Below are 22741 nucleotides of genomic sequence, written 5' to 3'. Positions count from 1 at the left end.
CCTCCTGATTGTGGAAGGGTCTAGATATAATGCAGCCCATTCTCCGGCGTGGGCCATTGTGGAGCAGACAGTAGACCTGTGAAGATGATGTTCAGCTGCTTGAATTGGTCTATAAGGAGACTTTGCCTTACAGTCCAGGCAGAGTATGCTGCGTAATCACAGCATGCTGTACTCTGCACAGCCGGAGGCAGGCAAAGTGGAAATGTGATGGAGGAGGGTGATAAGTTGGAGAGCAAATGCAGTTTTCTGAGGAGGAGGGTGAGGCTATTGATCAGGAAGAACATCACCTTCTGCATAATAGAGTGCAACAGCATCGGGTGCGATAGACCAGTCTGGGCTTACTTTACACCCAGTTCCAGTAGCTCAGAACTGGATGCAGTAACTGTAAAATTGTTGATGCTGGAAAGTCAAGCAATCAGTCTTTGTTTCTAGAGATAACTGCAGCTTCTGTTTGTTTAACTTCTGATTACTCTTGATGCGGATAAATAGAAATTAATGTTTTTAAGTGACTGAAGACTTTCTTGCATGTCATGACACAACTCTGAACAACGATGAGATCCTGGACTATTGCCGACATTGAGGAGTGTTATGTTTCGCAATACCTCTGTAGCTACAGAACCAAGGTACGTTCAACTGTACGCGGACGACTAGGCGCAACCTGATGCGAACGGTGACACTAGATGATAGCGGACAAGCCCCAGTCCCCAGCTAGAGTCGCACCCCAAACTTGCTGACACAGGAAGAGAGGACACGAGGCCTTTAGAAAAAGAGCTTTTACTGTCTCAGTCCGAAGACACAAAATGGACACAACTCGTCTGTATTTATACATTAGGAATGATCTCGACCAATCAAATGCGGAGTAGCGTACTTAAGCGTCCATCAGCCAACGAGAAGGGAGCTTATTGATAGGCGGTCTTTTTGGCCGGGAAAGTAACATGGCAGAAACAGTGAAAAACTCGAAACTCAAACCTTAGAAAAAGCAAACCGTCTACAGTGAGTAAACGACACAGATCTTGGAGATGGAAACATCCCCCACACCAACCCTCTTTGAAGACTGTTAGTAACATACAAGCTTTGGATTCACCTGGAGGTGCTGGGGCTGACGATGTCTTCGATCTGTTCGTCTTCTTGGTTGGAGTGCCAGATCAACCAGGGTTTCGCTCTCAAAGTTTGTCACATCTGGTTCCGTCGCATCTTGTGGTAGCGGAAATGTGTCTAGCAACATGTCAAGGGGAATTTCCACCGATACTTCTGTTGACTCTGCGGCCTGCCGCTGGCAAAGTTGGTTGCGATGTCTCGACCAGAGGGAATCACCAACTGCTACGTCGCACAGTACCCTCCCTCGCTTTCTTACAATCCGCCCTTCAATCCACGGGTCATGCTTCGGTTGGTAGTCACGAACATACACGTGGGAGCCAACTGCGAAGGGAGATCTCGCCATCGGTGTTTCGGTCTGTTTTGCATTGCTCGGAATCATGGCGCGCTTGACCGTTCTGCAGGTTTCGACCCATCAAGGCTTCCGCGGGGGATTGGTGGTTAGGCAGAGTTTCGTTGGGCGTGGAGCGATACACAAGTAGGAATCTCTGTAGTACCTCATCGGACGTCCCCTCCCCACGAGCTTTAAGCAGGGCTCGCTTGAAGGTGTCAAAGAAGCGTTCCGCTTGGCCATTAGATTAGGGGTGGTAAGCCAGAGAGCAGATGTGCGAGATGGCATGAGAGCAGCAGAACTCGGCAAACTCACTTGACGTGAATTGTGAGCCATTGTCTGTGATGATAAACTCTGGTAAGCCATGCTGACTGAAAATTTGGGTCAGGGCTTGTACCGTCTGCGTAGTCATTGCGGGCACCAAGGGGACAATCTCAGGCCACTTGGAAAATGCGTCGACCAGAATCAGATAGGACCGACTGTTGATAGGCCCCGCGAAATCCAGATGAAGGCGTGACCATGGACGTTCCGGCCGCGACCAAGGCACAGGTGGCGTTCTTGGGGGATTCTTGGCTGCTTGTTGGCACCGAGGGCAGTGTTTGACGAAGGATGTGATGTCACCATCCATACCAGGCTAATAAGCGAAGCTGCGTGCAATCGATTTCATCCGAGAGGTACCTGGGTGCGCGGAATGAAACTGGCGGAGAACACGTAAGCGGAGTGTCTTGGGTACCACAACATGGTCGCCGAACATAAGACAATCGTTTACAACACACAGTGACTCACGGCGATGGAACAATTACTGCAACTCGTCGCTCGGTGAGTGGGCTGGCCACGTATCTCCAACATAACGGATGGCTCGTTGTAGCATTGGGTCCGCCTGCGTCGCTTGTTGGATCTCAGTGACAGTTACCGGTAGACCGCATATGACGTGGGCCAGGTGGTGCATGGCACAGTCATCCGTCAAAATGGCGGTGATGACGGCCTCTTTGTCAGAGGTGGGATAGTCGTTGATGAGGCGTGAGAGGGCATCAGCTTGGCCAAAATCTTGGGTGCGCCTGTATTGGATGTGAAAGTTGTAACCGAGGAGAATTAGCGCCCAGCGTTGGAGTCTGTTGGCTGAGTGTGCCGGGATACCTGTTTTGGAACCGAAGATGGAGAGTAATGGTTTATGATCGGTTAACAGGGTGAGCTTACGGCCGTAGACCAACTTGTGGAAGCGCCGCACTGCGAAAACCAACACGAGGGCTTCTTTCTCGATTTGGCCGTAACGTTTTTCTGCAGGAGTTAGAGTCTTGGAGGCGTGCATGATCGCTTTCTCACTGCCATCAGGGAAGACATGAAGGATTACGGCACCAACACCATAGGCAGAGGCATCAGCCTCCAATACAATTGGTAACTGCGGATCATAGTGTGTTAAGAGGAGATCAGATGTGCGCATAGACTTTAGCTGACAGAAAGCTGCTTCACACTCACCCGACCAGCTCCAAGGCACGTCTTTTCTAAGCAGGTGGTTTAGTGGCGCTCGGACTTTGTGTAGTGATGGGAGGAACACGGAATAATAACTGATCAATCCCAGGAACGAACATGGTGAGGGAACATCCGTCGGGGTTGGCATCTGGTGAATTGCGCAAATGTTTTCCAGATCAGGATGGCGACCAGAGGCATCAAAGATGAAGCCAAGGTACTTCACCGACCGGAGGAAGAATTGGCACTTTTCAGGCCGGAGGCGGAATCCATTATCCTGAATGTGCTGAAGAACGGCCTCGGTGTGACACCGCAATTCTTCGGAGGAACCAGCGACGATCAAGACATCGTCCAGGTATGCGGCCACACCTGGGATGCCAGATAAGATCGTATCCATTACCTGTTGGAAAATAATTGGGGTGGATTTGACACCAAAAGGTAAAAACGTGTATTGGAAAAGACCTCGATGGGTGTTTATAGTCAATAACTCACGAGATTCCAGTGCAACTTCCAGCTGGAGGTATGCGTCAGCAAGGTCGAGCTTGGCAAAGAAATGGCCTCCGTTCAGGATAGCGAACAGGTTGTCTGGAAACGGCGACGGGTAGTGGTGGTCTTTCAGGGCTGCATTAAGACCAGTAGAGAAATCAGCACAGATGCGGAGCGAACCGTTGGCCTTTCTGATGATGGCGATAGGTGCTGCCCAAGAGGAGTAGGAAATGGAGGTTAAGACTCCCTGCTGTTCGAGGCATTGTAGTTCAGCGTCGACCTGTGGCAATGAGGCGTACGGTACCGGTCTCTTGGGGCGGAAGACCGGTGTGGCATTAGATTGGAGTTGTAGCGGAGCAGAGTCCCAAGCCGGGTTGGAAGACCGATGTGAATTGTTTCACAATCTGATTGGACAGGTCAAGGGGTGCAGCAGGGCACTGCACCTGGTTGCAAATTGCATTGAACGGCAGATCGGCCAAGGCCAGAAGGTCAAACCAGTCGAGCCCCAAAAGGTTGAGCTTTGACGCAGTGATGTAACATGTGCCATTGAATGTTTTGACGCGGAAGGATACGCAGCAGTCAAGTTGCCCCAAGAGGTTGAGGTGCCCACCACAAGCCCTGATGGCAGTTTTGGAGGTATCTCGGACTGGAGGTCGCCCGAGCTTGCGCCAAATTCTCTCGGAGAGAATGGTGATGTCTGATGCAGTGTCCAGCTGCAACCGGACTGGGTGGCCATTGACGTTGACCGTGATGTACTTCCTTTGGCCAGGGGCATTGACTTGGAAAGTTGCCAGCAGGCTTCGGGAAAAGGCAGCCTGATTCAGCTTGCTTTGGGGGCTTGCATGCGGCTTGGGTGCGTCAGGTTTGTTGGCTTGTCGAGATTTGCAGTGGCCATCTTTTTGACCGAATGTATTGCACTGGCGGCATCAACGGTGCTTAAAGGGGCAGAGCCTGACAAAATGCCAGGCCCCGCAGTGCCAACAGGGGGATGGTGGCTTCTTCTTCGAGCTGTAGTGTGAGTTCGGACCAGAATGCGACGAGCCAGAGGATGGACCAGAGGAAAACGTGCCAGAATTGGAAGGACCGGAATGTCTGGTGGCCTGGTTAACTGCATGAACTTCGGAACCCCCTTGGCCCCCAGATTGGACCAAAGTGGTGTCATGCTGCAGATTGATCAACCATTGGTTTCGTCCGTGATGGTGGCAAGAGTCAGCGTAGGGTCCTGTTCCAACCGATTGAGAAGGCGCACGCGGATATCTGGTCAGAATATCACGTGATTCAGTCATGACCAATTTTAAGCAATGGTAGCATATGCTGAACAAAGACGACCGATCACCGAAGTGCTGCTTGAGCGATTGAACTGTGGCATCAAACGACCTATCCGCGGGTTTATCTGGCATGATGAGGTTGCAGTACTTGTCCAGCTCTGCCGGGCCAAGTTTACGAAGCAAGAGCTAGACTTTCCATGCATCATCCTGACCAGCGAAGTTGACACAAAATAGCTCCTTGTAGCAACGGAACCAGGTATCAAAAGTAACATTGGCCTCTGGGTCATACCCAAACTCGGTGATACTGTTAGCGATACCGTCAATGGAAGGCGGAATACTAGTAGACGCTGCCAGTGCCAGAACCCTGGTCTGCACGAGCATCTCCATCAACTTTAACTGCTGTTGGAGTAGAAGCTGCAACTTTTCTGGGTCCATTTTACAAACACCTTGTTGCCAATCTGTTATGTTTCGCGGTACCTCGGTAGCTACGGAACCAAGGTATGATCGACTGTATTGCACTGGCGGCATCAATGGTGCTTAAAGGGGCAGAGCCTGACAAAATGCCAGGCCCCGCAGTGCCAACAGGGGGATGGTGGCTTCTTCTTCGAGCCGACTAGGCGCAAGCTGATGCGAACGGTGACACTAGATGATAGCGGACAAGCCCCAGTCCCCAGCTAGAGTCGCACCCCAAACCCCTGACGCAGGAAGAGAGGACACGAGGCCTTTAGAAAAAGAGCTTACACTGTATCAGTCCAAAGACACAAAATGGACATGACTCGTCTGTATTTATACATTGGGAATGATCTCGACCAATCAGTAGCGTACTTAAGCGTCCATCAGCCAATGAGAAGCAAGCTTATTGATAGGCGGTCTTTTTGGCCAGGAAGGCAACATGGCAGAAACGGCGTGAAAAATTCTAAACTCAAACCTTAGAAAAAGCAAACCATCTACAGTGAGTAAACAACACAGATCTTGGGGATGGAAACATCCCCAACAAGGAGAGATTAGCAGTTCCTTAGAAAGGGATGAAATTCAAGTAAGGTGTATGGCCTGGTGCACAGATATGCATGTGCAAAAGGAACTGCCAACCACGGTACATACATGCCGTGTGAAAAATTGGTTGGCGGTTCACAAATGGCACTTTGAAGGTCAACACAGACTACCAACATTTGACTGCGGACTATATCCGAGATTCAAAGACAGCTGACGGTTAAAATATATCCCATCACTGGCAAATATTTCTACCTACGGTGAGTGGGACATTCTGGAAAACATTTAATGAGAGAAGCACAAGAGAGGCATTGTGGTCAATAATGAGGCAGGTTTGAGAAAAATCATGTGGAACTCACTAGGCCATGCAGAGAGAAAAACTCCATGAGGCTCAATGAAAATGCCACTCGATTAATTTCTTGTATATATCAGATTTTCAGATTCACTGAATTTGAAAAAGTTTAAATATATATGTATATCCCATTTTGAGCTGGACAAGTTCTAATTCTATCTCACTCCACACAGTGGTAGTGCTACACAACAAGATGGACAATATCTCCATACTTTGTCTCCACAGAACAGTGGGGTGGCCGCTCCTACCAATACTGTAATGGGCATATACATCAGAGAAAGGTAGATTGGGGGGGGGGGGTGTGGAGATGAAGTAGGTTTTAAATTTCTTCTTGCTTTTCACCTTGTCCATTGAAGGCCCAACTAGGCAATATGTCCTTCAGGACAAGGCTAGTAGGTAGTAACGTTCTGCCACTCTTGTTGATGGATATTGAAATCATCACATTCTAACAAACCCCGTTCCCCCACTCCCACAAATCCAGGAACCATCTTGTGCCTTTAATACTGCCAATGTTTTTACCATTTGTTTTAGCATTTAAAGATGGAGAACTAAGGGAGGATGGTAATATGTCATCAGCAGGAGGTATCCAACTAATATTTGACCTGATATTCTGAGACAATGTGCAAATTGGAGTCAGTGCTGAGGATATGCAGTGCAAATCTTTCCCAGCTGAATACTACAGTGGTGCCAACACCATTGTTGTCCCTGTCCTGCCAATGTGACAAGAAATGTGCAGGGACAGTGATGCAGGACTATCAGAAATAAGGTTTGACACAAAATGCGTTTCCCAGGCATTTGTTTGACTAGTCTGTGAAGCATCTATCCAATTTTGGCTCAAGCACCAACACATTAGTCAGGAGAGCTTTGCAGGTTCAGCTATGGGTGCACCATTGTCCTGTTTGCCATGTTGTCCACCTGGCTTTATGCTTTTTCAATCTTTCTGTCATGGTTTTGACAACTGAGCGGCCAACGGGGGCCATTAAATAGCCGACTAGATTGCTACTCATCCAGGGTCACATGTAGAAAGGACTGGTTAAGGACAGCAGAAATCATTCCCTAAAACGCACTAATGGAACAGATCATTCCATGGCACTCTGATAGAATTGTGGGCACTGACGTTAATTTGTGTTAATTAGTGAGTGGCGTTCGTATTCTACCAGTGCTGGTTCTCGGGTTCAAACCTAACTTAGAGGTATGAGGCTGGCCCTCCTTGATTAGAGTACCAATCCAAAATCATAATCTCAGCACGACCACACCCAAGACCTCCCTTTTGACCCAGGTACCTCTGAGACAGCCCTGGAAATATTTACAGTGCCCACCTCAGAATTTCTTAAAACTTTCAACTGATATACTTGTTTCCATTTTTAGAATACAGGCTTGTTTACTTTTTGCTCTTCTGATGTAACCATTCATACTAGGAAATTCCATCTTGAACATTGAATAGGTTTTCAATACAGAATGTTTCAATAAAACTCCATTGCACCAGGACCATATAAACTGGAAGGTCTAGGTTAACAGTTGTTTGTGTATTTTGACCACTTGTCTGTCTGAAATTTCCAGTGTTATTAGAGGACTTGAGTTCAGTCTATTGTGGATGCAAAGGTGATTGGTATGAATATTTGAAAGAGCATATGAGATATAAACTGGTGTAGGAAGTTACAAGGGTGAGTGTAGCCTGGGGTGCTTAACTCCAAGCGAGTGCAATGAAAATTCACCACACAAATACCTGGGGTGACAGAATGCCAGAAATTGAAGAATCTGCACCTGGATTGTTTCAAGTTTACAAGATTGAGAAGTGATCTCATTGAAAAGGACAGAAATCTGCTTGCAATCAGCTGGGTAGATGCACAGTCTCACATGAGAGACAGACCATTCAGTACTGAGATTAGAGGAATTCCTTCACATCTTTGGGATTCTTCATCTCAGAAGGCTGCTGCAGCTCAGCCTTCGAAACAGAGATAAATAAATTTGTACACATAAAAACTATGAAGGGATATGGGATCAGTGCAGGAAAACACTATTGATCAGCCATAATCTAGTTGAACAGTGAGTATTCATGATGGAGCAAGTGGCTTGCTCCTGGCCCTAGTTCCTGTGTTTCTACGGTTTTCTTTCCTCCTTTTCTCTAAGCAAATTCTCATATAATTATGGAGTTTCTGCATTTGACAGTCCTTTGTAAGGCTTGCTGTCTCCATTTTCTGCACTCTGAAATTAGCTCGACAGTGAACTGCAAAAGAAAGGACACCCTGGGCTCAATTTTTGATTTTCACTGGGCATGATACAGGCATTAGCCGATAAACTGCTCATTTAATTCCCAGTATGTGATCATATAAGATGCTGAGAGATCTTAACAGGGTAAGTGGAAAATATACCTCTAACTTGAGGGAATCTAGGAATGAGATCACTGTTTAAAAATCAGGGGTCACTTTTTTGTGATCAGAGGCTCATGAAGTTTTGAAACCCTCTTCCTGAAGTGGTGCTGGAAACAGTCATTAAATATTTTTAAGACAGGGCAGGATAAATCATTGTTAATAAAGGGGTGAAAAATTGGTAGAGGTAGGAGAAAAGCCTTCTACAGGAAAGAGGTTGTTAAACTTGAGAGGGTGCAGAAAAGATTTACAAGGGTTTGAGTTTATAGGGAGAGGTTGAATAGTCTGGGGCTATTTTCCCTGAAGTGTTGGAGGTTGAGAGGTGACCTTACAGAAATTTATAAAATCATGAGGGGCATGAATAGGGTGAATAGCCAAGGTCTTTTTCCCAGGGTAAGGGGTGACCAAAACTAGGGGGCATAAGTTTAAGGCCAGAGGGGAAAGATTTAAAAGGGTCCTGAGGAGCAATCTTTTCAGACAGAGGATGGTGCATGCATGGCACAAGGTGCCAGATGAAAAGTTGGAGGCTGGTACAATTACAACATTTAAAAGGCATCTGGATGGCTATGTGAATAGAAAGGGTTTAGAGGGTTATGGGACAAATGCTGGTAAATTGGGCTAGGTCAGATTGGGTTGCCTGGTTGGTATGGACGAGTTAGACAAAAGGGTCTGTTTCTGTGCTGTATCACTCTGTAACTCAATGAAGTGTGGATTTGAATACCAGTCAGATCAGCCATGAATCTATAGGATGGCAGAGCTGGCGCCAGGGCTGAGTGCCAAGATAGCACTGGCGAAACTTTTTGGTTAAATCAAATCCATTAGTAGAATTGGAATCATGCTCTTTCTTCCATAATTCTAACATGTTCCTCTAATTTTGTCTAATTTCTCTCTCTGTTTAGAGTTCATCCTTTCTTACATCCATCTTCCTTATCATTGTTATTTTCTTTCTCATTCTCCCCGTTTCATTTCCCTTTCATTTTCTTTCTTTCCCTTTATCATTTCTCTTTCTTCTTCCAGTCCATTATTTTCCTTTCTTTTTTCCACCAAATCAAGTTATTTTTAAAAAATTGTCTTTCTCTCTCCCTTTCAAAATTAAGATTTTACGTTTTTAACTGTATCTTAGTTAATTCTAGCTGTGGTATCAGAGCTTAGGTTTTCCTTCCTCTTATTGTAAATATTGGATAATTACCTTCAACACCTCCTCCTTAAAGGGATCCAGCTTCTAATTCTACTTTCAACTGTTCTGCTAACTCTCACTTGAGCCTTACTCAAACATTTTAAATAATTCATTATTAAGTCTTCCATTCCCTGAAAACTTTCAGAAACATTCTAAAACTCCAAACCATGCAATGAACTCCATCACAACACTTCTGTGTTGTCCTCAGAACGTTCAAGTGCTAGCTTATTTTAAAGAGACACAGATCCGTCTCAAATTCAATGAATTCAAATCCCAGTCAAGAATTTCCACTTGTTATGAGCCCAGCCAATGACTCTACTGCACAGGTCAGATCACATAATAAAATCTGATATGATAGCCATTTTTTAAAGTTTAGTTAGCATGGTGATCATTCATTGAAACATAGCCACATAAGGCAACAGAGTTTCTTCACCAGCAGAATAGATGTTTATTGTACAAAAGGCAAAAACAGAAAAAGAAACAAATCAAGCTATGTAGAAATAGAACAGTTATGAAAATCTTAAAACACTCAGCAGACAAAGTTTCGACTGATTACCCAACACTTTACAGCAAGTCAAATTCATAGAAATTAACCACATCTCTATCCCAAATCTTTAAGTTTGACTTAACCAATTATCCCCATTTTCTGTTCTGTAAACTGTGGAAAAGTCTTCTTACATGAAGATTCTCAAAACTGAGAATATAGCCTTACTCGACTTCTAATGACTTTCAGCTTTCGAGCTAAACAGTCTTGGTCTGGACAGTGCACAAACTAAACTCTTCTACTGAGGTAACTTATTCCCTTAACCACTCTGAAAACACCCCCTTATTGGAGAAGATCTATGCTTGCTTTTCAACTCAGTCATATTTCCTCTGGACTGCCCTAAAACTCTCAATCTCCAAAATTTCCTAATCTTAAATATATCCTTGAATATCATGAAGCAAAATAAGCCAATGGCCTTCAATATTTACTCTACCTATCATAAACTACCACTGTATGATTGAGGAATTGAGGGAGATTTAGCAGTTTGGATTAGAAACTGGCTTTCTGCAAGAAGGCAACGAGTGCTGGTTGATGGAAAATATTCAGTCTGGAGTCCGGTTACTAGTGGTGTGCCTCAAGGATCTGTTTTGGGACCACTGCTGTTTGTCATTTTTATAAATGACTTGGACTCAGGCATAGGTGGATGGGTTAGAAAGTTTGCAGATGACACTGAAGTCGGTGGAGTGGTGGACAGTGTGGAAGAATGTTACAGGTTGCAGGGAGACTTGGAGAAAGTGCAGAATTGGGCTGAAAGGTGGCAAATGGAGTTCAATTCAGATAAATGTGAGGCGATTTACTTTGGAAAGTATAATAGGAAGGCAGAATACTGGGTCAATGGAAAGATTCTAGGTGGTGTGGATGTGCAGAGGGATATTGGTGTCCATGTACATAGACCCTGAATGATGCCACCCAGGTTGATAGTGATGTTAAGAAGTTATATGGTGTGTTAGGTTTTATTGGTAGAGAGATTGAGTTCCGGAGCCGTGATGTCATGCTGCAACTGTACAAAACGCTAGTGCGGCCTCAGTTGGAATATTGTGTACGGTTCTGGTCGCCCCATTACAGGAAGGATGTGGAAGCATTGGAAAAGGTACAGAGGAGATTTACCAGGATGTTGCCTGGTCTGCAGCAAAGGTCTTATGAGGAAAGGCTGAGGGATTTGGGTCCGTTCTCATTGGAGAGAAGAAGGCTAAGATGGGATTTAATAGAGACATGCAAGATGATCAGAGGATTAGATAGGGTGGACAGTGAGAGTCTTTTTCCTAGAATGATGACACTGGCTTGTATGAGGGGGCATAGCTGCAAATTGAGGGGTGATAGATATAGGACAGATGTCAGAGGCAGGTTCTTTACTCAGAGAGTAGTAAGGGCATGGAATGCCCTGCCTGCCAATGTAGTTAACTCAGCCACATTAGGGACATTTAAACAGTCCTTGGATAAGCACATGGATGATAGTGGGATAGTGTAGGGAGATGGGCTTAGATTTGATCACAGGTCGGCACAACATTGAGGGCCAAAGGGCCTGTTCTGCATTGTATTGTTCTATGTTCTATGAACAATTTTTCATAACATATACAGGATTAGGTCACTGTCCTAGAGAACAGACCCAAGTCCCTCAGCCTTTCCTCATAAGTCCTTTGCTGCAGACCAGGCAACATCCTGGTAAATCTCCTCTGCACCTTTTCCAAAGCTTCCACATCCTTCCTGTAATGCCTGACCTTGTCATTTCTTTGAAAAAACTTCAAATTAACCAATACCTACAAGCAACTATTTTAAAATAAAACTCTCTCCCCATATATATTATATATATATATATATATATATATATAAAAAAACTCATGCAGCTCTCAACAGAAGAGTGAGAAATGGAAACAAAAGAAATCTGAACCCCAGACTGGGAAACAGGTGAAGAGATGGAAAATGACATTGAGTGGTTTTGACTAAAACAGGGAGCAAGTGAAAAAAGTAGACACTCTAGATTTTTGTTTTGCTTTAATCCTCTGACATTTATATTTATGTGAAGTCAGATTGGGATTTTATAATTTATAATTTGGATATTCAATGGCATATTTAATGATAACCTGTTGTAAATGGTGGTATCCATACTCTGACTTCTGACCCTGACCCTGATCCTGGAATCAGGTCACTGAGAAATCAAGGATGGTGTGTCCATCCTGAGGCCCGCCCCTTCTCCAAATCCACATCAGAACAGATTCTCAGAAACTGGTGAACATCCCAAGTCCAGAAGAAAGGATAAAGTTTCTCTGTGAATTTATTCCCAGTGAAGGTGTGGAGATGGGACTTGGTATCCACATTGTAAAATGAAACTATCCCAGATTCATAGTTAAGACAAACTCTCACCTTCCTGGGGATCTGACCATCAGGGATAGGGGGTCGAGAGGAGGAGTTTACATGAAACTGATTCCCATCCCACCCAATGGTCCAGAATCCAGTCTCTGGCATCAGACTCAGTCGGAACCAATCTTTCCTCTCCACAGACTGTGCGGCTACACCCAGATTCCAGCACCGATTCTCTGCCACCTCTACTTCCCAGTAATGTCTTCCTGAATTGAATCCCTGTGATCCCAACACACCAGGACAATTTTTAAACCTCTTTGCTGAGATAGGGAGAGGCCTCCCTGTCAGAGTCCATCGTAAACTCTTCAAATCCTCAGTCATCTCGAGCCAGGGACTTGCTGTTTCCATATCCAGGGTCACAGAGACTGGGGGAGAAAAACAGAGAATTAGAGACAATCCCCAGGGCTGGAGGAGTTACTTTCAGTGATTTCCCCATTACAGATTTGATTTCCTGTTTCTAAATATCAAGAATAGCAGCTCTGATGGGATGGGAATGAGGAGCTGATTATAACAGAAATTACTGGGAAAATCATAGAAAGACTTCCATCTCTAAAAAAAAATCTTTATATCCAGTTCATCGAAATCAAATGTTAACTTCATTTCTCCTCACTAAAATTGTCTGACTTGTTGAACATTTGCAGCGTTATACTAAAAATACTGATGTCTTGCATCTGCAAAGTCTTGCTGTTGTAAACAAGACAGCCACCAGCAGTGCGTGAATCTAAGGGGATAGACATAACTAGAGCCTCAATATCAATGTAAAGACTAGTTTAACATACCACAAAAGCAACTTTCAAAGATTGGGCTTCAAACACCTCCCATGTTGCTTACCAGGTTATTGATTGAGGAAACTGCCCTGTAAGGCCAAGTGCCATGTGCATAAATGATAGGATTTGTAAATATGAGGATTTATGGAGAGGCATGTTGACTAGATTATTCAGAGATGGTAAGAACTGCCCTTGTTGGAGTCAGCGATAACACAGTGTGGAGCTGGAGGAACACAGCCGGACAGCCAGAATCAGAAGAGCAGGAAAGCTGATGGTTCAGGCCAGGACCCTTCTTTAGAAATCATTTCTGAAGAACGGTCCTGACCCAAAGTGTCAGCTTTCTTGCTTCTCTAATGCTGCCTGGTTTGCTGCGTTGACTGGCTTATTTGTGTGTTTGGGTCCTTTTGGATGGGAGTTTGCCCGTGTACCAGGATGGATGTCTATATGACTTCCTGAAGGTAGAAAGCTGAAGCTGTCTGGATGGGGTATATCTGAGGTTATAAAAGGAACCAAGGGTGGAAATTATGCATGCTGTCACCGTATTCTTCTAACCCTTCCACAAAATGAGAGTAATTCTAAAGGAAAAGAGGATTGCAAAAGTACAATGCAAAATGTATATATCATGTTTGGCATTTGGATTTCAAAATAGTGGCAGACAAATTATAATGGCTAGTTACTGTTGCCAATGGTTTTATTATTAGGTAAACAAGGTCAGACAACCTTCCAGAACAGTGACCTAATCCACTATGAGTCTGATAGCAGGTTAATACAAATCCCTGTGGTTTTATTGGAAAGGTGTGTAAACCGTGGTGCTTAAGATAGGTAGCAAATATTGTAAGGCCATGAGCTTCGCATTCAGTTCAGAAAAATTTAAGCACGTTTTGTTTTAATTGAGTTTAGAAACATTTTTCAAGTTCAATACATAAGATCACAGCTTTTTTGATATATAAAAAATGACACAATCACGAGGTACTCAGTGCCTAATTTAAACATTTGCTTGAATTTAATCACAAGATCATAAGGTATAGGAGCAGAATTGGGCCAGTCTATTGAGTCTGCTCTGCCATTCTATCGTGGCTGATATGTTTCTCAAACTCATTTTCCTGCCTTCCTGTAACACTTGATCACCTTACTAATCAAGAATCTATCTATATATATATCTTCAATACACTCAATAACTTAGTTTCCATAGCCTTCTGCAGCAATGAGTTCCACAAATTAACTGCCCTCTGGCTGATAAAAATTCTTTCTTATCTCAGTTCTAAAGGGCTGTCCCTTCATTCTGAAACTGTGATCTAGTCTTGTAGCCTGAGGAATCTTTTTGAAGACCCCCTGCTTCCTAAACACTACTGTCCCTCCACATATCTTTATGTTGCTAAGTTTGCAGATGACAATGTCCTCCGAACCTTCTTCAAATCATTAATGTGTAATGTAAACAGACCCCTGTGGAACTCCACTAGCCACCAGCTGCCATCCTCAAAGATCCAGTGGTTAGCGAGTTTTGAGAAGATTTGTAGCTCTGGTTGTTTCTGGATGTGAGTTTGCTCACTGAGCTGGAAGGTTCATTTTCAGACGTTTCGTCACCATTCTAGGTAACATCATCAGTGAGCCCCCGGTGAAGCACTGGTGTTATGTCCCGCTTTCTATTTATCTGTTTAGGTTTCCTTGGGTTGGTGATGTCATTTCCTGTATTGGTGATGTCATTTCCTGTTCTTTTTCTCAGGGGTTGGTAGAGTGGCTCCAAATCAATGTGTTTGTTGATGGAGTTCTGGTTGGAATGCCATGCTTCTAGGAATTCTCGTGCATGTCTCTGTTTGGCTTGTCCTAGGATGGATGTGTTCTCCCAGTCAAAGTGGTGTCCTTCCTCAACTGTATGTAAGGATACTCGTGATAGTGGGTCATGTCTTTTTGTGGCTAGTTGATGTTCATGTATCCTGATAGCGAGCCACCAGGATACATGAACATCAGCTAGCCACAAAACGACACGACCCACTATCACTAGGATCCTTACATACAGATGAGGAAGGACACCACTTTGATTGGGACAACACATCCATCCTAGGACAAGCCAAACAGAGACACACATGAGAACTCCTAGAAGCATGGCATTCCAACCGGAACTCCATCAACAAACACATTGATTTGGAGCCCATCCACCACCCTCTGAGAAAAAGAACAGGAAATGACATCACCAACGCAGGAAATAACATCACCAACCCAAGGAAACCTAAACAGATCAATAGAAAGCAGGACATAACACCAGCACTTCACCGGAGGCTCACTGATGTTACCTGGAATGGTGACGAAACGTCTGAAAACTAACCTTCCAGCTCAGCGAGCAAACTCACATCCAGAGATCCAGTGGTTTGTAGAACCAACCCAAGCAGAAGGGAATGCACCCCAAAATGAACAGATGTAGATCATATCTCACGAGTAAATCAAATGAGCAAGATCAAGTTTAAACCCCAACAAACACAGCAGTACACAGGCAAAGCTCACTCAAGATAGAGTACAGAAAGTAAGCCCAGACACTATACTAGTGCTCACAATCAAGTAAAAGCCATTGAATTTCTAAAAATCAGATTTGTAAAGGTACCAACTGTAGAAGGGCAACATGCTTGGATTATAGAGGTGGGTGATGAAGGTTTAGAACTGAGCCAGGCAATCCAGCCCTGCAAATAGCAGAACTTGGGTAACAGGAGCAGTTCCGCAACAGTTAATTTAATCAGATTCAACATGGTTAACAGCCAGGTGGAGAACTGAAATTTAACTGAAGTTTTAACAAGAAGTGCCAAGTGAATGCTGGCAAAGAATGTCCAAGACATATTGAGACAATATATTATCAAATTTAGAAAAGAGGGGAGCAGCCATTGCATTTTGAAAATAAATAGCATTTATGCTGAACACACAAATAAACAAATGAAAAGAAATACAGAAATGAATCTAGTCCAACGAGGCATGCTTTTCATCTGATTTTCACCACAAAAGAAAAAGGAATGTGACAGCATGATATCCTGAATCTAACCAAGTTTACAATTATCTGAGTACTATCATAACAAACAAGCATAGCTGTATCAATTAGTTTGAGAGTGTAAAATGGGTGTGTCTGTTTACATTATTTTAAAATTAATTTCAAACACCTTATAATGAAACATTGCCCACAGGAATGTTTCATTGCATGAGCTGATGGTGTCATGAAAATGTTTTATGAAGAACATAATTTGTCATTTCATTAGTTGGTCATTTCTGTGTTGAAATTTGTTAAAATGATGCATTTTGCTAAACAAAGGACACCAGATTAGTCTAGCTGCTAATCTGTAGTTGTGAAGGCCCTAAGTCAACTTTTAGAAATAAAGTGTCGACAGAACTTAAGATTAAACTGTGCCATTTCTTGGAGGTATAAACAGCTCCAGTTTACCTCATGAAGCCGAATGGTGGATTATGCAAATTAATGGCTGGGACATTTTAAAAATTAATTACCTTCACCTAAAATGAGACAATGTCTAAACTGAAATCAGAGGAGAGGCCTAGTTCTTGGACATGGAATACACTGGATCTGAATTAACAGCTAGAGATTGACATAGGGATAGTGTGGGAAATTGTCACTCTCTGAAAACTGTTACAAAAATTGCACCTTGATTGTAATAACCTACCAAAGAACTCTGCAAACAGAATTCTCAAAGGAGGGTGCCAATTCAGCACCACTCTCGCCAAGAGAAACAGGGATAAACCAGTCATAATGGTTTCTAATGTAGCAGCAAATACTGTAAAATAATTTCTTTAACTGTGAAAAACATCAATCCATGATTTTTTTTTTCTTTTACTAAGTTTAAACATCTAATAGTCTGTAAGATTTGATTTGGTTTTGCATGTTTGGGGCAGTTTTACCTCTATTTTTGTATTCATGAGAAGTTAACATATTTGTTCTTTACAAACACCTTTTAAAAGATAATTTCTTTACCTTTGCCAGAGATTTAGAAATAAAACGAACTCTTTTCCTGTTTAGTTCAACCACTTTAACTGGCTTTATTTCTTACAATATTGGTCCGCTGAGGAAAGCAATGCCAAATAGAACGCGTCTTGGCTAAGTGTGAGGTAACACAGTTGGGGAGTGCTAAAGAGACAAAGGATCACATTACGAATATTAACACCCTGTGAGGGTCTTGTGTGCAAGCATAGTGTCCATTCCTCAGGGCCAAAAGGCCTAGATTCAAGATCCAACTGCTTCAGCCATGTGTCATAATGTATTTCTATTAGTTGATTAAAAATATTGGTCAGATCTTGGGAAAGTAATGATGATCAATGGGACCTGGTAATGCATACCCTGAAAAAGCAGGCTAAATAGATAAGGTGACTAAGAAAATACATGGGATACTTGCCTTTATTCACCAATGGGTAGCTTTGCTTGAAGGTTGAGAGAAGACTTGATAGAGGTGAATACGATTATAAGGAGCATGGATGGAGCAGATAGGAGGGTACCTTTTCCATTAGCAGAGGGTCTAATGACCAGGGATGTTGAATTAAGGAAATCAATAGAAGGTGTACAAGAGAGTTGAGGAGCTTTTATTTTCATTCAGAGGGCGATGTGAGTCTGGAAGTCACTGCCTGAAAGGTGTTTGAATCAGAAACTCTCTTAGTATTTAAGCAGAACTTAGACATTTACTTGTGTCATGATCGCCTCCAGAGCCACGGGCCATAAATTGGAAATGGGTTTAGTGCAGTCTGATCATTATTGACCAGTGTGAAAATGATGTTCTGAATGACTTCCTTCATTCTGTAAAGACTATGCATCCACAATTGGCAACATCAAATCCTTTTTAAATTCAAACACTGTCATATAAAACCCAAGAGTGGGGAAAAAAAGAGGGGAGTCAGTTCACTCCACCAAACTCAATCATAACAGCCCTCCCAGACCTCCAAGATGGAGACTTCAAATGATTCACCAATCATTTAATGAAAAGCTCACTCCTCAACTCAGTCATAAATTACTGCCTCTTGTTCTGAGACATTGCCCTATGGTTCTAGATTACAGCCCCCACCCAGGGAAACATTCCTCCTGCATCTGCCCTGTCAAGCCTGTAAGGATTTTGTATGATTCAATGATATCCTTTCCCATTTGTCTTGAGTGATTACAGGCCCAGTTCCTCACAGGACAGTCACACTATCCTAGGAATCTGTCCTGTGAATCTCTGCTCCACTCCCTCTATAGCAAATATGTCTTACTTCAGGTAAGGAGGTCAAAAGTATATACAGTATTCCAGATGCTTCAAGGCTCTCTACACTTGCAGGAAAGCAACTTTACTCCTGTACTGAAATCCTCACACAACAAAGGTGAACGTACCATTTGCATTACTAATTATTTGTTGTACCAACATGTTGTCTTTTAGTGATTTATAAATAACAATGGTCAGATTCCTTTCAACACCTCCATCTCTTCTTATTCAAGAAATACTCTCCCTTTCTGTTTCCCTTATGTAATTGGGAATCATGTTTTCCTATCTGCTATTTTTTTGTCCATTCACTTGGCTTGTCTTGACCCTACTAAGCCTCACTAACAACTGAAGCCCAAGAACTGAACTTTGCAGTGCTTCACCAATCACAGCTTGTCAATTTGAGATTGTCTTGTTTACTCCCACTTTCCACTTTCTGACAATGTGCCAATTTTCAATCCTTGCCAGCAGCTTGGCTCTTTGAGAATCATATCCTGACTCCTGAGATTTACACAGCTCTGATCGAAGAATCCACATTTCTTGAAAAACTAACAACATGCAGTCACAGTTAAAAAATATATACATAATTATGACCCAGTATTGGCCATACAGAAAAACAATCATGCATTGACTAGAAAGTATTGGCAACTGCTTAACATTCAGGCACTTCCAAGCAAACAAATCAGTTTGATGTTGTGACACAAGTTATTCCAGCACCATTAGTTGTTAATGCTGATACTTTCTCTGGGTGTATTAGAGTATCCAAGGCGAGTGACATATTTACCAAATAAAACTGAGAAAAGACACCTTGGATTGTAATCCAGTTCTTGCTGACCACGTTCACAGTGAGCACCAGCTGACTCAACCCAACTCACCCCTCTTCCCTCAACAGGCAGACAAAGCCTCACTCTGAGGGTTCCTGTCCTGATCTTGGTCACGAAAATGAGGGTGATACACAGGGTGGAGATGTCCCAGGAGAATGAGCATTGGAGAGGAGGAAAGGTTCAGCTGGAAAGGGTAAGGTTTCCACTTGATGAGGTTTGTAAAGTATTGATGGAGCTTGGAAACAGAGACTCGTGTGACAAAATCCCAGTATTAACGATGGGCAGTCAGATGAAATGTTTCAGCAATGTGTTCATAGAATGTGTATTTGGTGCATCAAGATGTTTATTCCATTCCAGTCTGTCCTAAACTATGTTTCTTGTAACTAAATAGAGTTTAAAGACACTCACTTTGACATTTTATACATAATGAATCTAAAATGAGGTACAAGTGAGAAAAAAACAAAACTAAATGAGTTTTTACCATGCTTGAATGTATCCAGATTTTCTCTCTCAACTGTTTGCAGTAAAGGACCATTGATTTTTCCAGGAGACTTCATGTGACCTTCTAATGGCAGATCATTAATGTCATTGCTAGTCCTACAAATATTAAACAGAACAATACTTGATTATCAGGGGTCAGCCATATGATCCATGAAGTTTGCTCTGCCATTGAATAAGATCATAGTAGTTTCTTAATTATTTGTTTGTGGGATGTAGGTGTTGCTGGTTAGGCCAACATTTATTGCTTTTTCTGAACTACCCAGAGGCAGAAAGAAGCCAACCATATTGGTAAGCACCACTGGAGTTGCACGTAGGCCAGACCAGGTAAAGATGGTAGATTTCCTTCCCTAAAGGACATTAGTGAACCAGATAGATTCCTATGACAATTGACAGTCGTTACCATTAGGTTAGCCTTTAATTCCAGATTTTTATTAAATTCAAATTTCATCATCTCCCATGGTGGGACTCAAATTCATGCTCCAGGACCACGAGCCTGAGTTTCTGGATTATTTTTCGAGCAACATACAATTCGACCACCATCTCCCCTAATCAAAGCAGATCGAATCCACTTTCTCACCTACTCTACATATTATTCAATTTCCCTTGAAAACAAAAATCTTCCCATTTCAGCCTTAAGAGTAAATCACTGGCTTTAGGGGTACTGATTCCAAATATACATAACACAGTTTTAAATGATTGGTCCCTTATCTTGAGATTACACTCATCGATCAAGCCTGTCTGCTCAAGGGAAGCTACTTTTCCATGACTATAATGTCAAGCTATCTCTGAATATTAAAAACCCCCACCCAAGTTTCTAAACATCAGAAAATTTAGACCTAATTTACTCAATCTCTCATCATAGGACAGGAATTCATCTATTGGATCATCATTGCACTCTGTATGAGGCTAGTGTATCCTTCCTTAGACAAGGGAGTCTAAAAGTGTGCACATTGTTCCAAATGTGATTTCACCAAATCCCTGTACAATTATATCAAGGGTTTGCATGCTCTTATCCTGAAAGGTCTTTCAATGAATGTCACAAAATTATTTGTCTTCCTGATTCAGAAATAGGGTATGGGAAGGGGTTCTGAAATAAATAGGGAGAGAGGAGGAGGAGGATAGAAGATGGATAGAGTAGAAGATAAGTGGATAGGAGACAGACAGGTCAAAAAGGCAAGGATGGAGCCAGTAAAGATGAGTGTAGGTGGGGAGCTAGGGAGGAAGTAGGTCAGAGAGGACAGACAGGTCAAGGGGGTGGGATGAGGTTAGTAGGTAGGAGATGGGGGTGGGGCTTGAGGTGGGAGGAGTAGATAGGTGGGAGGAAGGACAGTTTAGGGAGGTGGGGACAAGCTGGGCTGGTTTTGGGATGTGGTAGGGGAGGGGAGATTTTGAAGGTTGTGAAATCCACATTGATACCATTGGGCTGCAGGGTTCCCAAGCGGAATATGAGGTGCTGTTCCTGCAACCTTCGGGTGGCATCGCTGTGGCACTGCAGGAGGCCCAGGATGGACATGTCATCTGAGGAAATGGGAGGGAGGAGTTGAAATGGTTCACGCCTGGGAGGTGCAGTTGTTTAGTGCGAACCAAGTGTAGGTGTTCTGTAAAGCGCCCCCCAAGCCTCCACTTGGTTTCCCCGATGTAGAGGAGGCAACAACAGGAACAGCGGATACAGTACACCACATCAAGCAGATATGTAGGTGAACATCTGCTTGATGTGGAAAGTCTTCTTGGGGCCTGTGATGGGGGTGAGGGTGGAGGTATGGGGGCAGGTGTAGCACTTCCTGCAGTTGCAGGGAAAAGTGCTGGGTGTGGTGGGGCTGGAGCGGAGTGTGGAGCAGACAAGGAAGTCCCAGAAGAGAGTGGTCCCTCCGGAAAGCAGATAAGGGTGGGGAGGGAAAATTGTCTTTGGTGGTGGGTTGGATTGCAGATGGCAGAAGAGTCAGAGGATGATGCATTGGATCCGGAGGTTGGTGAAGTGGTACGTGAGGATGAGGAGGTTTTGTTTTGGTTGTTATTGCGGGGAGGGGGAGTGAGGGATGAGTTGCGGAAAATGCAGGAGACACGGTTGAGAGCGTTCTCGACCACTGAGGGGATGAAGTTGCGGTCCTTGAAAAACAAAGACATCTGAGATGTATGGGAGTGGAATGCCTCATCCTGGGAGCAGATGTGGTGGAGTCTAAGGAATTAGGATTAGGGAATGGTATTTTTGCAGGAAGGTGGGTGAGAGGAGGTGTATTCTAGGTAGTTGTCAGAGTCGGTGGGATTGAAATGGATGTTGGTTTCCCCCCCCATTTCTGAAGAAGGGCCTAGGCCTAAAACATCAGTCTTCCTGCACATCTGATGCTGCTTGGCCTGCTGTGTTCATCCAGCTCTCCACCTTGTTATCTCAGATTTTCCAGCATCTGCAGTTCCTACTATCTCTGTCTTCCTAATTGTTGGCTTTACTTGCCACTTACACTCTATTTTTCTTGAACAGGAGTACCAGCTCTCTGGCATAAGCATTTAAAAACTCTCACTATTTCAAAAATATTCTGCTTTACTATATTTTACTAACATTACTATTATACTCTACAAACACATTTGAATTAGGACCAGAAGTATACTCTCTCTGCTGCCTTATTGCCCACTCACTTTTCCTGTCTATATATTTTTGCAGAATCTTAGTATTCTCCTCACAACCTGTCATACCTAGCTTTGTATTGCAGTCAAACCTGGAGAAACCATCTTCATTGCAATTACTTAAGTCATTAATATAGATTAAAATTGGGCGAGCCCCCAGAACTGATCCTTCAGCACCCTAATAGTTAAATACTGTCAACTTGAAAAGGACCTGTTCATCTCTTCTCCCTGCATTGCATCCATTATCTGACCTTTTTATCCATGGTAACAAATTGAGCATAATTTGAATAATAACCTTCTAGGAATGGCCATTCAGCGCGTTATAAACTAGCCACCATTCTCATCCCAATTTCCAGCACCTGGTCTGGAACAGTAAAGGTTGC

The 22741-nt window shown here is 43.4% G+C and overlaps 1 protein-coding gene and 1 pseudogene across 1 annotated transcript in view; both read right to left on the bottom strand.

Moving 5' to 3' along the window:
* Positions 1 to 1057: 1057 nt before the first annotated feature.
* LOC125446337 (uncharacterized protein K02A2.6-like) lies at positions 1058 to 5175 on the bottom strand (annotated as a pseudogene).
* Positions 5176 to 9959: 4784 nt separating this feature from the next.
* Positions 9960 to 22741, bottom strand: part of LOC125446336 (butyrophilin subfamily 3 member A1-like) — a 49738-nt gene continuing 36956 nt past the window's right edge. Inside the window, exons 12-13 of the mRNA XM_059639623.1 lie at positions 19720 to 19835; positions 9960 to 12802 (exon numbers count right to left, since the gene is read on the bottom strand). Coding sequence (XP_059495606.1) covers positions 12234 to 12802; positions 19720 to 19835 — 685 coding nt within the window. The 3' untranslated portion in view covers positions 9960 to 12233. The remainder of the gene's footprint in view (positions 12803 to 19719; positions 19836 to 22741) is intronic.

This window comes from Stegostoma tigrinum, chromosome 34 (genome assembly GCF_030684315.1).
Source record: "Stegostoma tigrinum isolate sSteTig4 chromosome 34, sSteTig4.hap1, whole genome shotgun sequence".
In the NCBI taxonomy this organism is placed as follows: Eukaryota; Metazoa; Chordata; class Chondrichthyes; order Orectolobiformes; family Stegostomatidae; genus Stegostoma; species Stegostoma tigrinum.
Note: the sequence above shows the minus strand (reverse complement) of the source record. Positions and strands in the feature narration are given on the sequence as shown.